We start from the raw sequence: 17,406 nt of genomic DNA on the forward strand, positions 1-17,406 counted from the left end.
TCCTCAGAAAGAACCCCGGAGGGTCCTCAGGAAGAACCCTGGAGTATCCTCAGAAAGAACCCCGGAGGGTCCTCAGGAAGAACCCTGGAGTTTCCTCAGGAGGAACACTGGGGCATCCTTAGGAAAAACCCTGGAGTGTCCTCTGGAAGAACCCTGGATCCTCAGGAAGAACCCTGGAGCATCCTCAGGAGGAACCCTGGAGTATCCTCAGGAGGTCAGGATTGAAGTTAAATGCAGAGAGGAAAGAGGAAGGAAGTTTTCTGCTATAAAGTTTTCATATCCATCTCACCCGTAGGAAGGATTTCACAGACTGGACTAGAGAAGGAAAACAACCATGGAGGACGGCAGGACGTCCTCCATGAATGTCAGAGAGAAAGGAGCAGGGCAGGATCCAGGCTGAGATGAAGGTCCAGATGAGCTCCTGTTTTTATCTAACAGTGGTCGGTGATGCCTCCTGGTCTCTTCACTCTGATGTTTGTTTCATTCTCCAGATCATCCATCAGAGCCCCCTGATCTGGAACATTTGGTGCTTTTCCATTGCATGAACTTTCCCAGGAACCAGGAACCTTCTCAGTAACTGCGTTTGTTTCAATGAGAGGGATCAGGGTCTAAATTTAGTCCTGAGGAATCGGCCCATGCCTGAAAAAGTTCCCACTTAGTGGATATACAGGACATTCCAGAAGATGTTTGGGGTCGCTGAGTTCCTGTGTTTGAAAGAGAGCTGCTGTGTGTCTTCAGTCCTCCGTTAGAAACACAGACAACAGTGGGCTGATACCACAGTTTAGAGAGTAGTTCCTGGAACTTAAAGTTCCTGGTACTTTTGGTCACAAGGCATCTTTGTTTGATGGAGGCAGTGGATGATGATATCCCGTCAGGAGCAGAAATATAATCGTACTGACAGGAACAAATCACTGCAACAAGCTCAAGGCTCCACCACAGGCACGGATCAGACGACAGCGTGGAGCCGGCCTTTTCAAATGTTCGCTTTAACTCCTGACACAAGCCGCCTTTTAATATTTATATATTTAAACAGCCTGAGCTGAGCCCTCCACGGAGAATCCTGATTGGTGGAGCTCATTCTTCCCCTCCAACAGGAACAGTCAGACCTGATTTAGAGAAAAACCTGAAAGTGAGGTGAATGTGGACTAAATAGTTCTGGTTTCAGGCTGAGTTTGTGGTTTTCATGCTCATTATTTAGGATGTAATGTCTGTGGAGTGAAGCATGCTGGGAGGTCATTTAGAGTCTGTTTGATTCCTTCTGTGTGTCTGACATTATTCTCTGTTTCACATTAACACACAGAGACAGGAGGGCGGAAGTCGAGCTCAGACCCCTTCAAAATAAAAGAGCAGATCATGTTCTCCCATGCCTCTAACCCAGACATCCTGGATTTACAGCTGTCAGAGAGCTGCTGCTCCTTCATCTGATCCGGATCCTCCTGGAGGTCTACCAGGCACCTCAGAGCAGACCCAGGGTGTGCAGAACTTTTCAGGATTCATGGAAATAGAAGCAATGTTTGGCTTTTTAAATGTAGGGGTCACTTTAGGTCATTTTTGACCATCAGTGGTTTTAACTAAAGACTAGCAGTTTCCTGGGGGCCGTGCTCCGAGGGTCTAAAGATAAAATCATCACCAAGGTGCATCAAACAAGATGCATGCCTCCAAAATGACTTATTACTCTAAACTGCAGAGGCACACGTGTTCATATCTGCTGCTACTGTTGTTGAAGCTGGGCTGGGGGGCTCCACATAAATACCCCCTCCCCCCTTTCAGACCCTTAGCCAGCAAAAACAATGATTACTTTAACGGCTGGATGCTAGGGCTTTTATTACGAAGGAGCCTCCCGGAAGTTCCGCGTGAGTTGGTCTCGGTGGCCTGACAGTCTGGATGTGGACGCAGAGAACCAGAGCTCAGCCTCATTTCTGCGGATTTTTGGTTCTGAGGGAGAAGACGAGGCTGGATCCGGATCACAGTGAGGGGAGAGACCGAACCGAGCCGAAAAAAGCCGAGCTGAGCCGAACTGAGCCGAAGGATCAGGATTACAGACGGAGACAGACAGACAGACCGCCTCATCTCCTCCTGCAGAGCCGACCCGAGCCATCCTCCCGGTAAGAACCGATTTAGACGCTCACCGTGACCACCGTGTGTGTGTGTGTTGGCGTGTGTGCGCGCGCGCGCGCGTGTGCCACTCCCTTCCATCCTCGGCTGGTCGGTAGGTTTACCTGCAGACTGCTAGGTGATGCTGTCAGCTGATCCTTAAATAAAACCTGGTGTTTCAGGATCTGTGGGACCAGATCTGATGTGTCATGGTCGCGCAGGTGTGTCTCAGGTGTGTTAGACACGCGCACACGGATCATGAAGGTCACACAGCTGATCATCTTTAACGGATCAACATGTCAGCGGTCTTCCTCTCACTGTAATGCCCATGAATCAGAATAATAGAGCTGATGGGTGACTGAAGGGTCAGTACTCAGTCTGTCAGATAGAAACAGATCTCAGAGTGTTACAGGAGGACTGAATGATCTGTCAGATATGTAATAATGATCAAATATCTGCTGTTAATCAGGAACATCACAGAACCAGACTGTCACATGTATCAGCCAAGGTTTAGGGACTCCTCTCTAAATATTATAAACGTATAGCAGCTGATCAGAGACATAAATCTCAGTGTTTTGGTAGAACAAGAATAAATGAGGATTATTAGAGCTTAATTGAAGTGCATGGATGCTCTGCTGGCTGTGATAATGACACAGAGCTGTTAACAGTGTCAGTGTTACAGTGAAAGTAGGTCACTGACGATTCTGTCCAATCCTTCAGTCTTTAAGGAAGATTTTTAAATGTTATAGTAAAGAAACCACTTCAACAGCAGCAGATGTGTGTGTGTGTGTTCAGTGATGTTAATATAAACCTGTAGGTATGTAGGAGTGTAGTTATAATCCCTTATATGTGATTTAATAGAGCTGTTAATATTAACCTGTAGGTATGTAGGAGTGTAGTTATAATCCCTTATATGTGATTTAATAGAGCTGTTAATATTAACCTGTAGGTATGTAGGAGTGTAGTTATAATCCCTTATATGTGATTTAATAGAGCTGTTAATATTAACCTGTAGGTATGTAGGAGTGTAGTTATAATCCCTTATATGTGATTTAATAGAGCTGTTAATATTAACCTGTAGGTATGTAGGAGTGTAGTTATAATCCCTTATATGTGATTTAGTAGAGCTGTTGATCAGTTAGGGTTATTTATCCACATCTATGTATCTCCATACTTTTTAGAGATAATGTTAGTGACTGCCCCCTACTGTTTAAGCCCACTCTGTTTTCTATTGGCTGGTCAGGAGGAATGTGACGTGTTTCCAGTTCTAAGCCTCATTTCTGTTAGGTTTGAAGCACACAGATGGAGCTCTGTGTCTGAAATCTGCTGTCATTTCACCCGTTCAGACCCTGCAGTACCGCCTACAATCATGGGGGCAGTGTTGAGCAGTGCAACCAACAAAAGGTGTCACTTTAGGATTTATACCGATATCAAGTTCAGCATCACAATACCTGGTACTAAAGCAATACCTGATACTAAAACCATACCTGATACTAAAACCATACCTGATACTAAAACAATACCTGATACTAAAACCATACCTGATACTAGAACAATACCTGATACTAAAACCATACCTGATACTAAAACCATACCTGATACTAAAACCATACCTGATACTAAAACAATACCTGATACTAAAACCATACCTGATACTAGAACAATACCTGATACTAAAACCGTACCTGATACTAGAACGATACCTGACACATAAACAATACCTGATACTAGAACCATACCTGATACTAGAACGATACCTGACACATAAACAATACCTGATACTAGAACCATACCTGATACTAGAACGATACCTGATACTAGAACCGTACCTGAAACATAAACAATACCTGAAACATAAACAATACCTGAAACAAAAACAATACCTGAAACATAAACAATACCTGATACTAAAACGATACCTGATACTAAAACCATACCTGATACTAAAACCATACCTGATACTAAAACCATACCTGATACTAGAACCATACCTGATACTAGAACGATACCTGACACATAAACCATACCTGATACTAAAACCATACCTGATACTAAAACGATACCTGATACTAAAACCATACCTGATACTAAAACAATACCTGATACTAAAACCATACCTGATACTAAAACAATACCTGACACATAAACCATACCTGATACTAAAACCATACCTGATACTAAAACAATACCTGACACATAAACCATACCTGATACTAGAACCATACCTGATACTAGAACGATACCTGACACATAAACAATACCTGATACTAGAACCATACCTGATACTAGAACGATACCTGACACATAAACAATACCTGATACTAGAACCATACCTGATACTAGAACGATACCTGACACATAAACAATACCTGATACTAGAACCATACCTGATACTAGAACGATACCTGACACATAAACAATACCTGATACTAGAACCATACCTGATACTAGAACGATACCTGACACTTAAACAATACCTGATACTAAAACCATACCTGATACTAGAACCATACCTGATACTAGAACGATACCTGACACATAAACCATACCTGATACTAAAACCATACCTGATACTAGAACCATACCTGATACTAGAACGATACCTGACACTTAAACAATACCTGACACATAAACCATACCTGATACTAGAACCATACCTGATACTAGAACGATACCTGACACATAAACCATACCTGATACTAAAACCATACCTGATACTAAAACGATACCTGATACTAAAACCATACCTGATACTAAAACAATACCTGATACTAAAACCATACCTGATACTAAAACAATACCTGACACATAAACCATACCTGATACTAAAACCATACCTGATACTAAAACAATACCTGACACATAAACCATACCTGATACTAGAACCATACCTGATACTAGAACGATACCTGACACATAAACAATACCTGATACTAGAACCATACCTGATACTAGAACGATACCTGACACATAAACAATACCTGATACTAGAACCATACCTGATACTAGAACGATACCTGACACATAAACAATACCTGATACTAAATCCATACCTGATACTAGAAGGATACCTGACACATAAACAATACCTGATACTAGAACCATACCTGATACTAGAACGATACCTGACACATAAACAATACCTGATACTAAAACCATACCTGATACTAGAACAATACCTGATACTAAAACAATACCTGATACTAAAACCATACCTGATACTAGAACCATACCTGACACATAAACAATACCTGATACTAAAACCATACCTGATACTAAAACCATACCTGATACTAGAACCATACCTGATACTAAAACCATACCTGATACTAAAACCATACCTGATACTAAAACGATACCTGATACTAAAACCATACCTGATACTAGAACAATACCTGATACTAAAACCATACCTGATACTAAAACGATACCTGATACTAAAACCATACCTGATACTAAAACCATACCTGATACTAGAACAATACCTGATACTAAAACCATACCTGATACTAAAACGATACCTGATACTAAAACCATACCTGATACTAAAACAATACCTGATACTAAAACCATACCTGATACTAAAACCATACCTGATACTAGAACGATACCTGACACATAAACAATACCTGATACTAAAACCATACCTGATACTAGAACGATACCTGACACATAAACAATACCTGATACTAAAACAATACCTGATACTAAAACCATGCCTGATACTAGAACCATACCTGACACATAAACAATACCTGATACTAAAACCATACCTGATACTAAAACCATACCTGATACTAGAACCATACCTGATACTAAAACCATACCTGATACTAAAACCATACCTGATACTAGAACGATACCTGATACTAAAACCATACCTGATACTAAAACCATACCTGATACTAAAACCATACCTGATACTAGAACGATACCTGATACTAAAACCATACCTGATACTAAAACCATACCTGATACTAAAACAATACCTGATACTAAAACCATACCTGATACTAGAACAATACCTGATACTAAAACCATACCTGATACTAAAACCGTACCTGATACTAGAACGATACCTGACACATAAACAATACCTGATACTAGAACCATACCTGATACTAGAACGATACCTGATACTAGAACCATACCTGATACTAGAACGATACCTGACACATAAACAATACCTGATACTAGAACCATACCTGATACTAGAACGATACCTGACACATAAACAATACCTGATACTAGAACCATACCTGATACTAGAACGATACCTGATACTAGAACCGTACCTGAAACATAAACAATACCTGAAACATAAACAATACCTGAAACAAAAACAATACCTGAAACATAAACAATACCTGATACTAAAACGATACCTGATACTAAAACCATACCTGATACTAAAACCATACCTGATACTAAAACCATACCTGATACTAGAACCATACCTGATACTAGAACGATACCTGACACATAAACCATACCTGATACTAAAACCATACCTGATACTAAAACGATACCTGATACTAAAACCATACCTGATACTAAAACAATACCTGATACTAAAACCATACCTGATACTAAAACAATACCTGACACATAAACCATACCTGATACTAAAACCATACCTGATACTAAAACAATACCTGACACATAAACCATACCTGATACTAGAACCATACCTGATACTAGAACGATACCTGACACATAAACAATACCTGATACTAGAACCATACCTGATACTAGAACGATACCTGACACATAAACAATACCTGATACTAGAACCATACCTGATACTAGAACGATACCTGACACATAAACAATACCTGATACTAGAACCATACCTGATACTAGAACGATACCTGACACATAAACAATACCTGATACTAGAACCATACCTGATACTAGAACGATACCTGACACTTAAACAATACCTGATACTAAAACCATACCTGATACTAGAACCATACCTGATACTAGAACGATACCTGACACATAAACCATACCTGATACTAAAACCATACCTGATACTAGAACCATACCTGATACTAGAACGATACCTGACACTTAAACAATACCTGACACATAAACCATACCTGATACTAGAACCATACCTGATACTAGAACGATACCTGACACATAAACCATACCTGATACTAAAACCATACCTGATACTAAAACGATACCTGATACTAAAACCATACCTGATACTAAAACAATACCTGATACTAAAACCATACCTGATACTAAAACAATACCTGACACATAAACCATACCTGATACTAAAACCATACCTGATACTAAAACAATACCTGACACATAAACCATACCTGATACTAGAACCATACCTGATACTAGAACGATACCTGACACATAAACAATACCTGATACTAGAACCATACCTGATACTAGAACGATACCTGACACATAAACAATACCTGATACTAGAACCATACCTGATACTAGAACGATACCTGACACATAAACAATACCTGATACTAAATCCATACCTGATACTAGAAGGATACCTGACACATAAACAATACCTGATACTAGAACCATACCTGATACTAGAACCATACCTGAAACATAAACAATACCTGAAACATAAACAATACCTGATACTAAAACGATACCTGATACTAGAACGATACCTGACACATAAACAATACCTGATACTAAAACCATACCTGATACTAGAACAATACCTGATACTAAAACAATACCTGATACTAAAACCATACCTGATACTAGAACCATACCTGACACATAAACAATACCTGATACTAAAACCATACCTGATACTAAAACCATACCTGATACTAGAACCATACCTGATACTAAAACCATACCTGATACTAAAACCATACCTGATACTAAAACGATACCTGATACTAAAACCATACCTGATACTAGAACAATACCTGATACTAAAACCATACCTGATACTAAAACGATACCTGATACTAAAACCATACCTGATACTAAAACCATACCTGATACTAGAACAATACCTGATACTAAAACCATACCTGATACTAAAACGATACCTGATACTAAAACCATACCTGATACTAAAACAATACCTGATACTAAAACCATACCTGATACTAAAACCATACCTGATACTAGAACGATACCTGACACATAAACAATACCTGATACTAAAACCATACCTGATACTAGAACGATACCTGACACATAAACAATACCTGATACTAAAACAATACCTGATACTAAAACCATGCCTGATACTAGAACCATACCTGACACATAAACAATACCTGATACTAAAACCATACCTGATACTAAAACCATACCTGATACTAGAACCATACCTGATACTAAAACCATACCTGATACTAAAACCATACCTGATACTAGAACGATACCTGATACTAAAACCATACCTGATACTAAAACCATACCTGATACTAAAACCATACCTGATACTAGAACGATACCTGATACTAAAACCATACCTGATACTAAAACCATACCTGATACTAAAACGATACCTGATACTAAAACCATACCTGATACTAAAACAATACCTGATACTAAAACCATACCTGATACTAAAACCATACCTGATACTAGAACCATACCTGATACTAGAACCATACCTGACACATAAACAATACCTGATACTAAAACCATACCTGATACTAGAACGATACCTGACACATAAACAATACCCGATACTAAAACCATACCTGATACTAGAACGATACCTGATACTAGAACCATACCTGAAACATAAACAATACCTGAGACATAAACAATACCGATACTAAAACCATACCTGATACTAAAACAATACCTGACACATAAACAATACCTGATACTAGAACCATACCTGATACTAGAACCATACCTGAAACATAAACAATACCTGAAACATAAACAATACCTGATACTAAAACGATACCTGATACTAAAACCATACCTGATACTAGAACGATACCTGACACATAAACAATACCTGATACTAGAACCATACCTGATACTAGAACGATACCTGACACATAAACAATACCTGATACTAGAACCATACCTGACACATAAACAATACCTGATACTAAAACCATACCTGATACTAAAACCATACCTGATACTAGAACGATACCTGACACATAAACAATACCTGATACTAGAACCATACCTGATACTAGAACGATACCTGACACATAAACAATACCTGATACTAAAACCATACCTGATACTAAAACCATACCTGATACTAGAACAATACCTGACACATAAACAATACCTGATACTAGAACCATACCTGATACTAGAACGATACCTGACACATAAACAATACCTGATACTAAAACCATACCTGATACTAAAACCATACCTGATACTAGAACAATACCTGACACATAAACAATACCTGATACTAAAACCATACCTGATACTAAAACCATACCTGATACTAGAACAATACCTGACACATAAACAATACCCGATACTAGAACCATACCTGATACTAAAACCATACCTGATACTAAAACAATACCTGATACTAAAACAATTCCTGATACTAGAACGATACCTGACACATAAACAATACCTGATACTAAAACCATACCTGATACTAAAACCATACCTGATACTAAAACCATACCTGATACTAGAACGATACCTGATACTAAAACAACTGAGGTTTCTAAGATAATGATGTAGTTGTTAACTTTATTTGGGATCACTCTTTCAGTGTTTATGAGGTCTGATGATGGTGTTATTGTTAGTGTTTAACATTCCTGCCCAACAGAGAGTCTGTTCACGATCTGTTCCTGTTTTTTATAGATAATATATAAACACAGTGACGTTCTGTGAGTGTTTGGATTTGAACAGGTCCTCGTTTTAGAATCAAGCCTTCAGAGTTTATCTGGAGAATGTGGAGGACATTTTATTTCATGGGGAGCAGAAACTGCTGAAGTTTTCTCATCAGTTTCTCTGACTGAATTATCCGATCAAATCTGCAGCCATGAGCAAAATTTAAAGTCCGTCACACATTTCTGGCTTCTCATTCAGGCCGCGTAGCTAATCTCACAGATTTAAATGTGTTCAGTCTCAGTGCTCTGCTAGGGTTGTCTCAAAACCACAATATTAAACTGCATTTAGATTCCAGTTAAGTTCAAACAGTATTGATGCCTGATTGTAATCATTAAAAGTTAAAGAACTAGACACCTATTATTGGAAAATTTCCCATTTTCAGTGGACCTATTATCAAGCCCCATCCTTTTTGGTCAGACCCGCCTCCTTCCTGTTGGAAACATCTCATTTTTAATTCTGCTGTACTGGTTTGATTCTGTTATAGGAAATTTAGACAGCAGAGATTTCTGTTTAATTTGGAGTACATAAGAAAAATTGATCTCTGCAGAATGTAAGGTAGATTTATTTTAAAAAGAAAGAAAAATGAGATAAAAGAATACACCAACAAAGTAACAAAACTGGGAAAGAAGAATTAGATTTCTTTTGCATGGGAGGCGTGCATTAACAGGGTGAGTGGAGGACATGTGCAGTGATAAGATGAGTGAAAGAGGCGGGCATTGACAGGATGAGTGAAGGAGGCGTGCATTAACAAGATGAGTGGAGGAGGTGTGCAGTGACAGGATGTGTGGAGGAGGCATGCAGTCACAGGATGAGTGAAGGAGGCATGCATTAACAAGATGTGTGGAGGAGGCGTGCAGTGACAGGGTGAGTGGAGGAAGTGTGCAGTGACAGGGTGAGTGGAGGAGGTGTGCAATGACAGGATGTGTGGAGGAGGTGTGCAGTGACAGAATGTGTGGAGGAGGCATGCAGTGACAGGGTGAGTGGAGGAGGCATGCAGTGACAGGATGAATGGAGGAGGTGTGCAGTGACAGGATGAATGGAGGAGGTGTGCAGTGACAGGATGAATGGAGGAGGTGTGCAGTGACAGGATGTGTGGAGGAGGCATGCAGTAACAGGATGAGTGGAGGAGGCATGCAGAGACAGGATGAGTAGAGGAGGGGTGCACAAACAGGATGAGTGAAGGAGGCGTGGATTAACAGGATGAGTGGAGAGGGCGTGCAGTGACAGGATGAATTTAGGAGGCGTGCACAAACAGGATGAGTGGAGGAGGGGTGCAGTAACAGGATGAGTGGAGGAGATGTGCATTACCAGGATGAGTGGAGGAGGTGTGCCGTGACAGGATGAGAGGAGGATGCGTACAGTGACAGGATGAGTGGAGGAGGTGTGCAGTGACAGGATGAGTGGAGGAGGTGTGCAGTGGACAGGATGAGTGGAGGATGTGTACAGTGACAGGATGAGTGGAGGAGGTGTGCAGTGACAGGATGAGTAGAGGAGATGTGCAGTAACAGGATGATTGGAGGAGGTGTGCAGTGACAGGTTGAGTGGAGGAGGCTTTTATTAACAGGATGAGTGGAGGAGGCGTGCAGTAACAGGATGAGTGGAGGAGGTGTGCAGTGACAGGATGAGTTGAGGAGGTGTGCAGTGACAGGATGAGTGGAGGAGGTGTGCAGTGACAGGATGAGTGGAGGAGGTGTGCAGTGACAGGATGAGTGGAGGATGCATACAGTGACAGGATAAGTGGAGGAGGTGTGCAGTAACAGGATGAGTGGAGGAGGTGTGCAGTGACAGGAAGAGTGGAGGAGATGTGCAGGCACAGGATGAGTGGAGGAGGTGTGCAGTGACAGGATGAGTGGAGGAGGTGTGCAGTGACAGGTTGAGTGGAGGAGGTGTGCAGTGACAGGATGAGTGGAGAAGGTGTGCAGTGACAGGATGAGTGGAGGAGGTGTGCAGTGACAGGATGAGTGGAGGAGGTGTGCAGTGACAGGTTGAGTGGAGGAGGTGTGCAGTGACAGGTTGAGTGGAGAAGGTGTGCAGTGACAGGATGAGTGGAGGAGGTGTGCAGTGACAGGTTGAGTGGAGGAGGTGTGCAGTGACAGGTTGAGTGGAGGAGGTGTGCAGTGACAGGTTGAGTGGAGGAGGTGTGCAGTGACAGGATGAGTGGAGGAGGTGTGCAGTGACAGGATGAGTGGAGGAGGTGTGCAGTGACAGGATGAGTGGAGGAGGTGTGCAGTGACAGGATGAGTGGAGGAGATGTGCAGGCACAGGAAGTGTGGAGGAGGTGTGCAGTGACAGGATGAGTGGAGGAGGTGTGCAGTGACAGGATGAGTGGAGGAGGTGTGCAGTGACAGGTTGAGTGGAGGAGGTGTGCAGTGACAGGATGAGTGGAGGATGTTTGCAGTAACAGGATGATTGGAGGAGGTGTGCAGTGACAGGATGAGTGGAGGAGGTGTGCAGTGACAGGATGAGTGGAGGAGGTGTGCAGTGACAGGATGAGTGGAGGATGTTTGCAGTAACAGGATGATTGGAGGAGGTGTGCAGTGACAGGATGAGTGGAGGAGGTGTGCAGAGATTGAAAATATAAGTAATATTTTGAAATTATAATATGAAAATGTAAATGTATAATTAAATTCACAGCTGGAGAGCTCCTACCCTGGAGATTAACTGAAATGGCAGATACTTTTAATAGAAACTATGTTTACTTGTCCTTCCTTTTTAATCCTGGAATAAATGATTGGCTGCTGATACTGATCAGAGATCAGTTTCCTGCATGCTAGAGCTCATTTTCACTTTTTTTAACAGGAAGGAACAGCTACTTCTGCTGCTTCCTCTCTGAGCATGTCGAAGTTATTTTTTTCCTGATTGAATATTTGATACATGATTAGATGACTTTATCCAGGGTCCATGTCAATGGGGCATTTAAAGTCTCCATTCAGAATGATTTTAGTTAGACTAAAGGAATATTGCACATGCAAACATAGATACTAAAGACTGAGCTGGTGTGCTAACTCTGCAGTAAACATTCAGACGTCAGTGCCAGTGAGTGAGACTGCTGTTGGACGTTTACATCCCTCCACTGGTGAAAAGGTCCAGAATGTAATGATGAATATTTTCAGCCTTCTTTCTCAATGATAACTAAAACATCATTTAGATTCGTCCCAGCTAACAGCATATTGTCCCGTGTTCTGGTTCATCCTGTCGTCTCTTTGAGTTTATTTTAGGATGAAAAACCACCTGGACAACGCTGGCTGCTTTCCCAGAGCTCCAAACTGCAGCAGCTCCTCTCTCTTTGTTAAATGGTGTCATTAGAAACATAAAAACAATCATTTAAACCATATTTAGGACACAGGTCGCTCTGTAACAGCACAGAAACAGACTTTAGTGTGTTTATAAGCTGAATTAAACTCTAAACTGTGTGTGTGTTCTTGTCTTTTCAGGAGATGCTGTGTTCAGGCTAATCTGATCCTGGATCAGTGATGTTTGTGTGTCGTCTTTAAGGACTTGTGACGAGGATCCATCATGGCCGCTGTGTGTGGAGCAGTGTTGTCAGCGTGTGTGTTTTTCCTGCTGCTGCCGGCTGTTAAAGGTCAGTTTGAACACCAAAACTCACCACAGAACGCCAGGCAGCACATTATTATCCTATCACATTATACTCCTTTAACTAAGCATAAAGACCCGGACAGAGGCAGAGTGAACACCCCAGCCTGACCGGGACTGTCCCATGCTTTAACTCTGTGTCCCAGGTCCCAACAAATGTCTATAAACACTCAGATCTCCCAGTTTGAATCTTTTTTTAATAAAATTTGTACTTATATTGGTCCCTTTTTTTGCTCAGGCTTCATCACTGATGCTCCACAAACTTCAGCCCTTGAGCCATTTTGAACCAAAAGTATGTGAAAAAGTCCTGAACGTATTGGTTCCACCTGGGACTCCATTCTAAACAGTCAAGAACCCAACATAGAGCCAGATGTCTAGAAAAGAACTATGCAAGCCCAAGCCCAATTACCGTTCTTTAGACCAAAATAGATGAGTTATGCACAATCAAGCAATCTTCATCTCTATCACCATGACAACACAGATATGCCAACAACCTTTCCTTTGTGTTGACTGTCTTCTGTTGACAACTATTGGAAAACGGCAAGGAAACCTTCACTCCCAGCCAGTTCCACCAACTTTTCCAAAAGTTGCCAACTATGGTCCTCTATCTGGCAAAAATGGAGGGGGAAAGGCCTGAAACATCCCCAGCTGCACAAACATTCCATCCTCTGCTTTTGGGGCTGATATCATCCTCTGAAGTCTTCAATCTTTCCGTCCTGGACTTTAAAGACCATATCACCCCGAATAGCCTATAAACATTCCATCCACTTTAAAGATGATGTCATTTTTGCTTATAAAACATTTCATCCTTGCCTTTGAGAAAATCATCTTTTAAGTCCATCACATTCCATCTTTGACATTGAGGGTAATGTAATCATCTAAAGCCTCTTAAATATTCCATCCTTGACCCTTAAAGATGATGTCATCCTAAAGTCTATTAACATTCAATCTTTGCCCTTGTAGGACGATGTCGTCATCTAAAGTCTACTAACATTCCATCCTTGCCTTTAAAGATGTTGTCATCCTGTAAAGTCTATTAACATTCCATCCTTGCCTTGAGAAGATGAGGTCATCCTGTAAAGTCTACTAACATTCCATTCTTGCCTTGAGAAGATGAGGTCATCCTGTAAAGTCTATTAACATTCCATCTTTGCCTTGATAAGATGAGGTCATCCTGTAAAGTCTATTAACATTCCATCCTTGCCTTGAGAAGATGAGGTCATCCTGTAAAGTCTACAAACATTCCATCCTTGCCTTGAGAAGATGAGGTCATCCTGTAAAGTCTACAAATATTCCATTCTTGTCTTGATATGATGAGTGCATTCTGTAAAGTCTTCAAACATTCCATTCTTGCTTTGTTAAGATGAGGTTATCCTGTAAAGTCTATTAACATTCCATCCTTGCCTTGAGAAGATGAGGTCATCCTGTAAAGTCTATAAATATTCCATTCTTGTCTTGATATGATGAGTGCATCCTGTAAAGTCTTCAAACATTCCATCCTTGCCTTATTAAGATGAGGTCATCCTGTAAAGTCTACAAACATTCCATCCTTGCCTTGAGAAGATGAGGTCATCCTGTAAAGTCTATAAATATTCCATTCTTGTCTTGATATGATGAGTGCATTCTGTAAAGTCTTCAAACATTCCATTCTTGCTTTGTTAAGATGAGGTTATCCTGTAAAGTCTATTAACATTCCATCCTTGCCTTGAGAAGATGAGGTCATCCTGTAAAGTCTATTAACATTCCATTCTTGCTTTGTTAAGATGAGGTTATCCTGTAAAGTCTATTAACATTCCATCCTTGCCTTGTTAAGATGAGTGCATCCTGTGAAGTCTACAAACATTCCATCCTTGCCTTGAGAAGATGAGGTCATCCTGTAAAGTCTATTAACATTCCATCCTTGCCTTGAGAAGACGAGGTCATCCTGTAAAGTCTATTAACATTCCATTCTTGCTTTGTTAAGATGAGGTTATCCTGTAAAGTCTATTAACATTCCATCCTTGCCTTGTTAAGATGAGTGCATCCTGTGAAGTCTACAAACATTCCATCCTTGCCTTGAGAAGATGAGGTCATCCTGTAAAGTCTACAAACATTCCATCCTTGCCCTTAAAGATATCTTCAACCAGAGAATTTTGATCTTTTTTGCAGATTTTTGACTCATCAGTGTCAGGTTGGGTCTTTATGCTGAGAGTTGACATGAGTAATGGACTCCACTTCCCATCATGCCCTGGTGTTATTTCACAGAAACATGTTGAAGCAGTGTTGAATGTGTTGCAGGAAGAGCTCACATTCCTGTACTCAGTGACTCGTTACCCCACACACACACACACACACACACACCCCCACACACCCCCACCCACACACACCCACCCCCCCACACACACACACACACACACACACACACACACACCCAGACCGTCGTCTCTCAGTCTGTCATTGTTTGTAGCGATGGGCTCGATAAGACGCAGTTACACGCCCCTCCTTCCTCTGATTGTGAGTTTGTTTTCTCTCTAGACTAAACTCTGAGGGGAAGCTGACGCCCCTTCTCTATAAGATTTTAGGATTAAGAGGAAACGTTCAGATGAAATCATCATCCATGTTAAACTCTACGTGTTAAAGAGAGCGTCTGTAACTAGTGATATCAGCGTTTCAGCCTGCTGGCCCTCGTGTCTGGTCCAGAATCACACACTCCCTCCCTCCTCTGTAGTGATCTGCCTAGAGTGAACTAAACGTAAACTGATCAGAACAACAAAAAAGGATTTTGGACTTGACTCCACCCACTGAGAATGACAGCATCACTGGTGCACAGCTATAGTGTGCAGTAGCAACAGTCATTAATTTACATTACTGAACACGGTTTCTTTTTGTCGGCACACATTCTGATAAAAAAACTCCTCATATCAATGTGGTATGTTTGGGAGGAAAAAAAACATTTTTATTGTATGGTTTAACTGGATAACATTACATAATATTTATTTTGAATTGATATTGAGTTTTCGTATTTCCAGTAAAATGTTTTCATAATTGATAAAGGCTGTTTCATACTCAAATAAACATCTTTACCACCTGCTTTTTTCTCTCCTTTCCTCATTCTCATACATCTGTAAATTAATGATAATGATAGTAATAAAAATAATATATAATAATTATGATAATATTATTATTTATCATTCTTCTTCTTCTTGTTATTACTATTATTTGTATTATTATTAATCATTATTATTTTAATGATGATGATGCTTATTATTATTCATAATAATAATATTAATAATTATTATTATTTTTTATTATTATTATTAGCTTTATTATTATTATTATTATTATTATTATTAGCATTATTATTATTTTTATCATTTTTACTTTTATTATTATTATTATTAGCATTATTTTTTATCATTATTATTATTATTATTATATTATCTTTTATTATTATTTTTATTAGCATTATTTTTTATCATTATTATTAATATTATTATTATATTATCTTTATTATTAGCATTATTATTATTAGCATTATTATTTTTATCATTATTACCATTATTATTAGCATTATTATTATTATTATTATTATAAACTACTCACTAGTTTAAGTGGTGAACGGTGTCCCTTGGCTCTTCCATCATGGACCAGGATCCTGGTCCTGACATCTGGAGCTGAAGAGACAGAGATAAATGAGCACTGATTCCCTCCTGTTACAGACGTCTCACGTTAAATCTGAACCTCCTCAGTAAAGGTTTAAACGTTTTCTGCTGTTGACTTTTTTTTTTTCTAATTACGGACCGTTGTCTTACGCATCAACAACCAACCTTTGGAGTGACTTGAGAGAAAGAAACCCCGGACTGGATCTGGACCCAGATGCCTGGG

General features: G+C 40.0%; 1 protein-coding gene across 1 annotated transcript in view; it reads left to right on the plus strand.

Annotated features, from left to right (window-relative positions):
* The first annotated feature begins 1,879 nt into the window (after window positions 1-1,879).
* LOC121522426 (bone morphogenetic protein receptor type-2-like) overlaps window positions 1,880-17,406 on the plus strand; it is a 46,589-nt gene continuing 31,062 nt past the window's right edge. Inside the window, exons 1-2 of the mRNA XM_041806792.1 lie at window positions 1,880-2,105; window positions 13,383-13,531. Of these exons, the coding sequence (XP_041662726.1) occupies window positions 13,465-13,531 (67 nt within the window). The 5' untranslated portion in view covers window positions 1,880-2,105; window positions 13,383-13,464. The remainder of the gene's footprint in view (window positions 2,106-13,382; window positions 13,532-17,406) is intronic.

The sequence above is a fragment of the Cheilinus undulatus genome, linkage group 15 (assembly GCF_018320785.1).
Source record: "Cheilinus undulatus linkage group 15, ASM1832078v1, whole genome shotgun sequence".
Classification (NCBI taxonomy): Eukaryota; Metazoa; Chordata; class Actinopteri; order Labriformes; family Labridae; genus Cheilinus; species Cheilinus undulatus.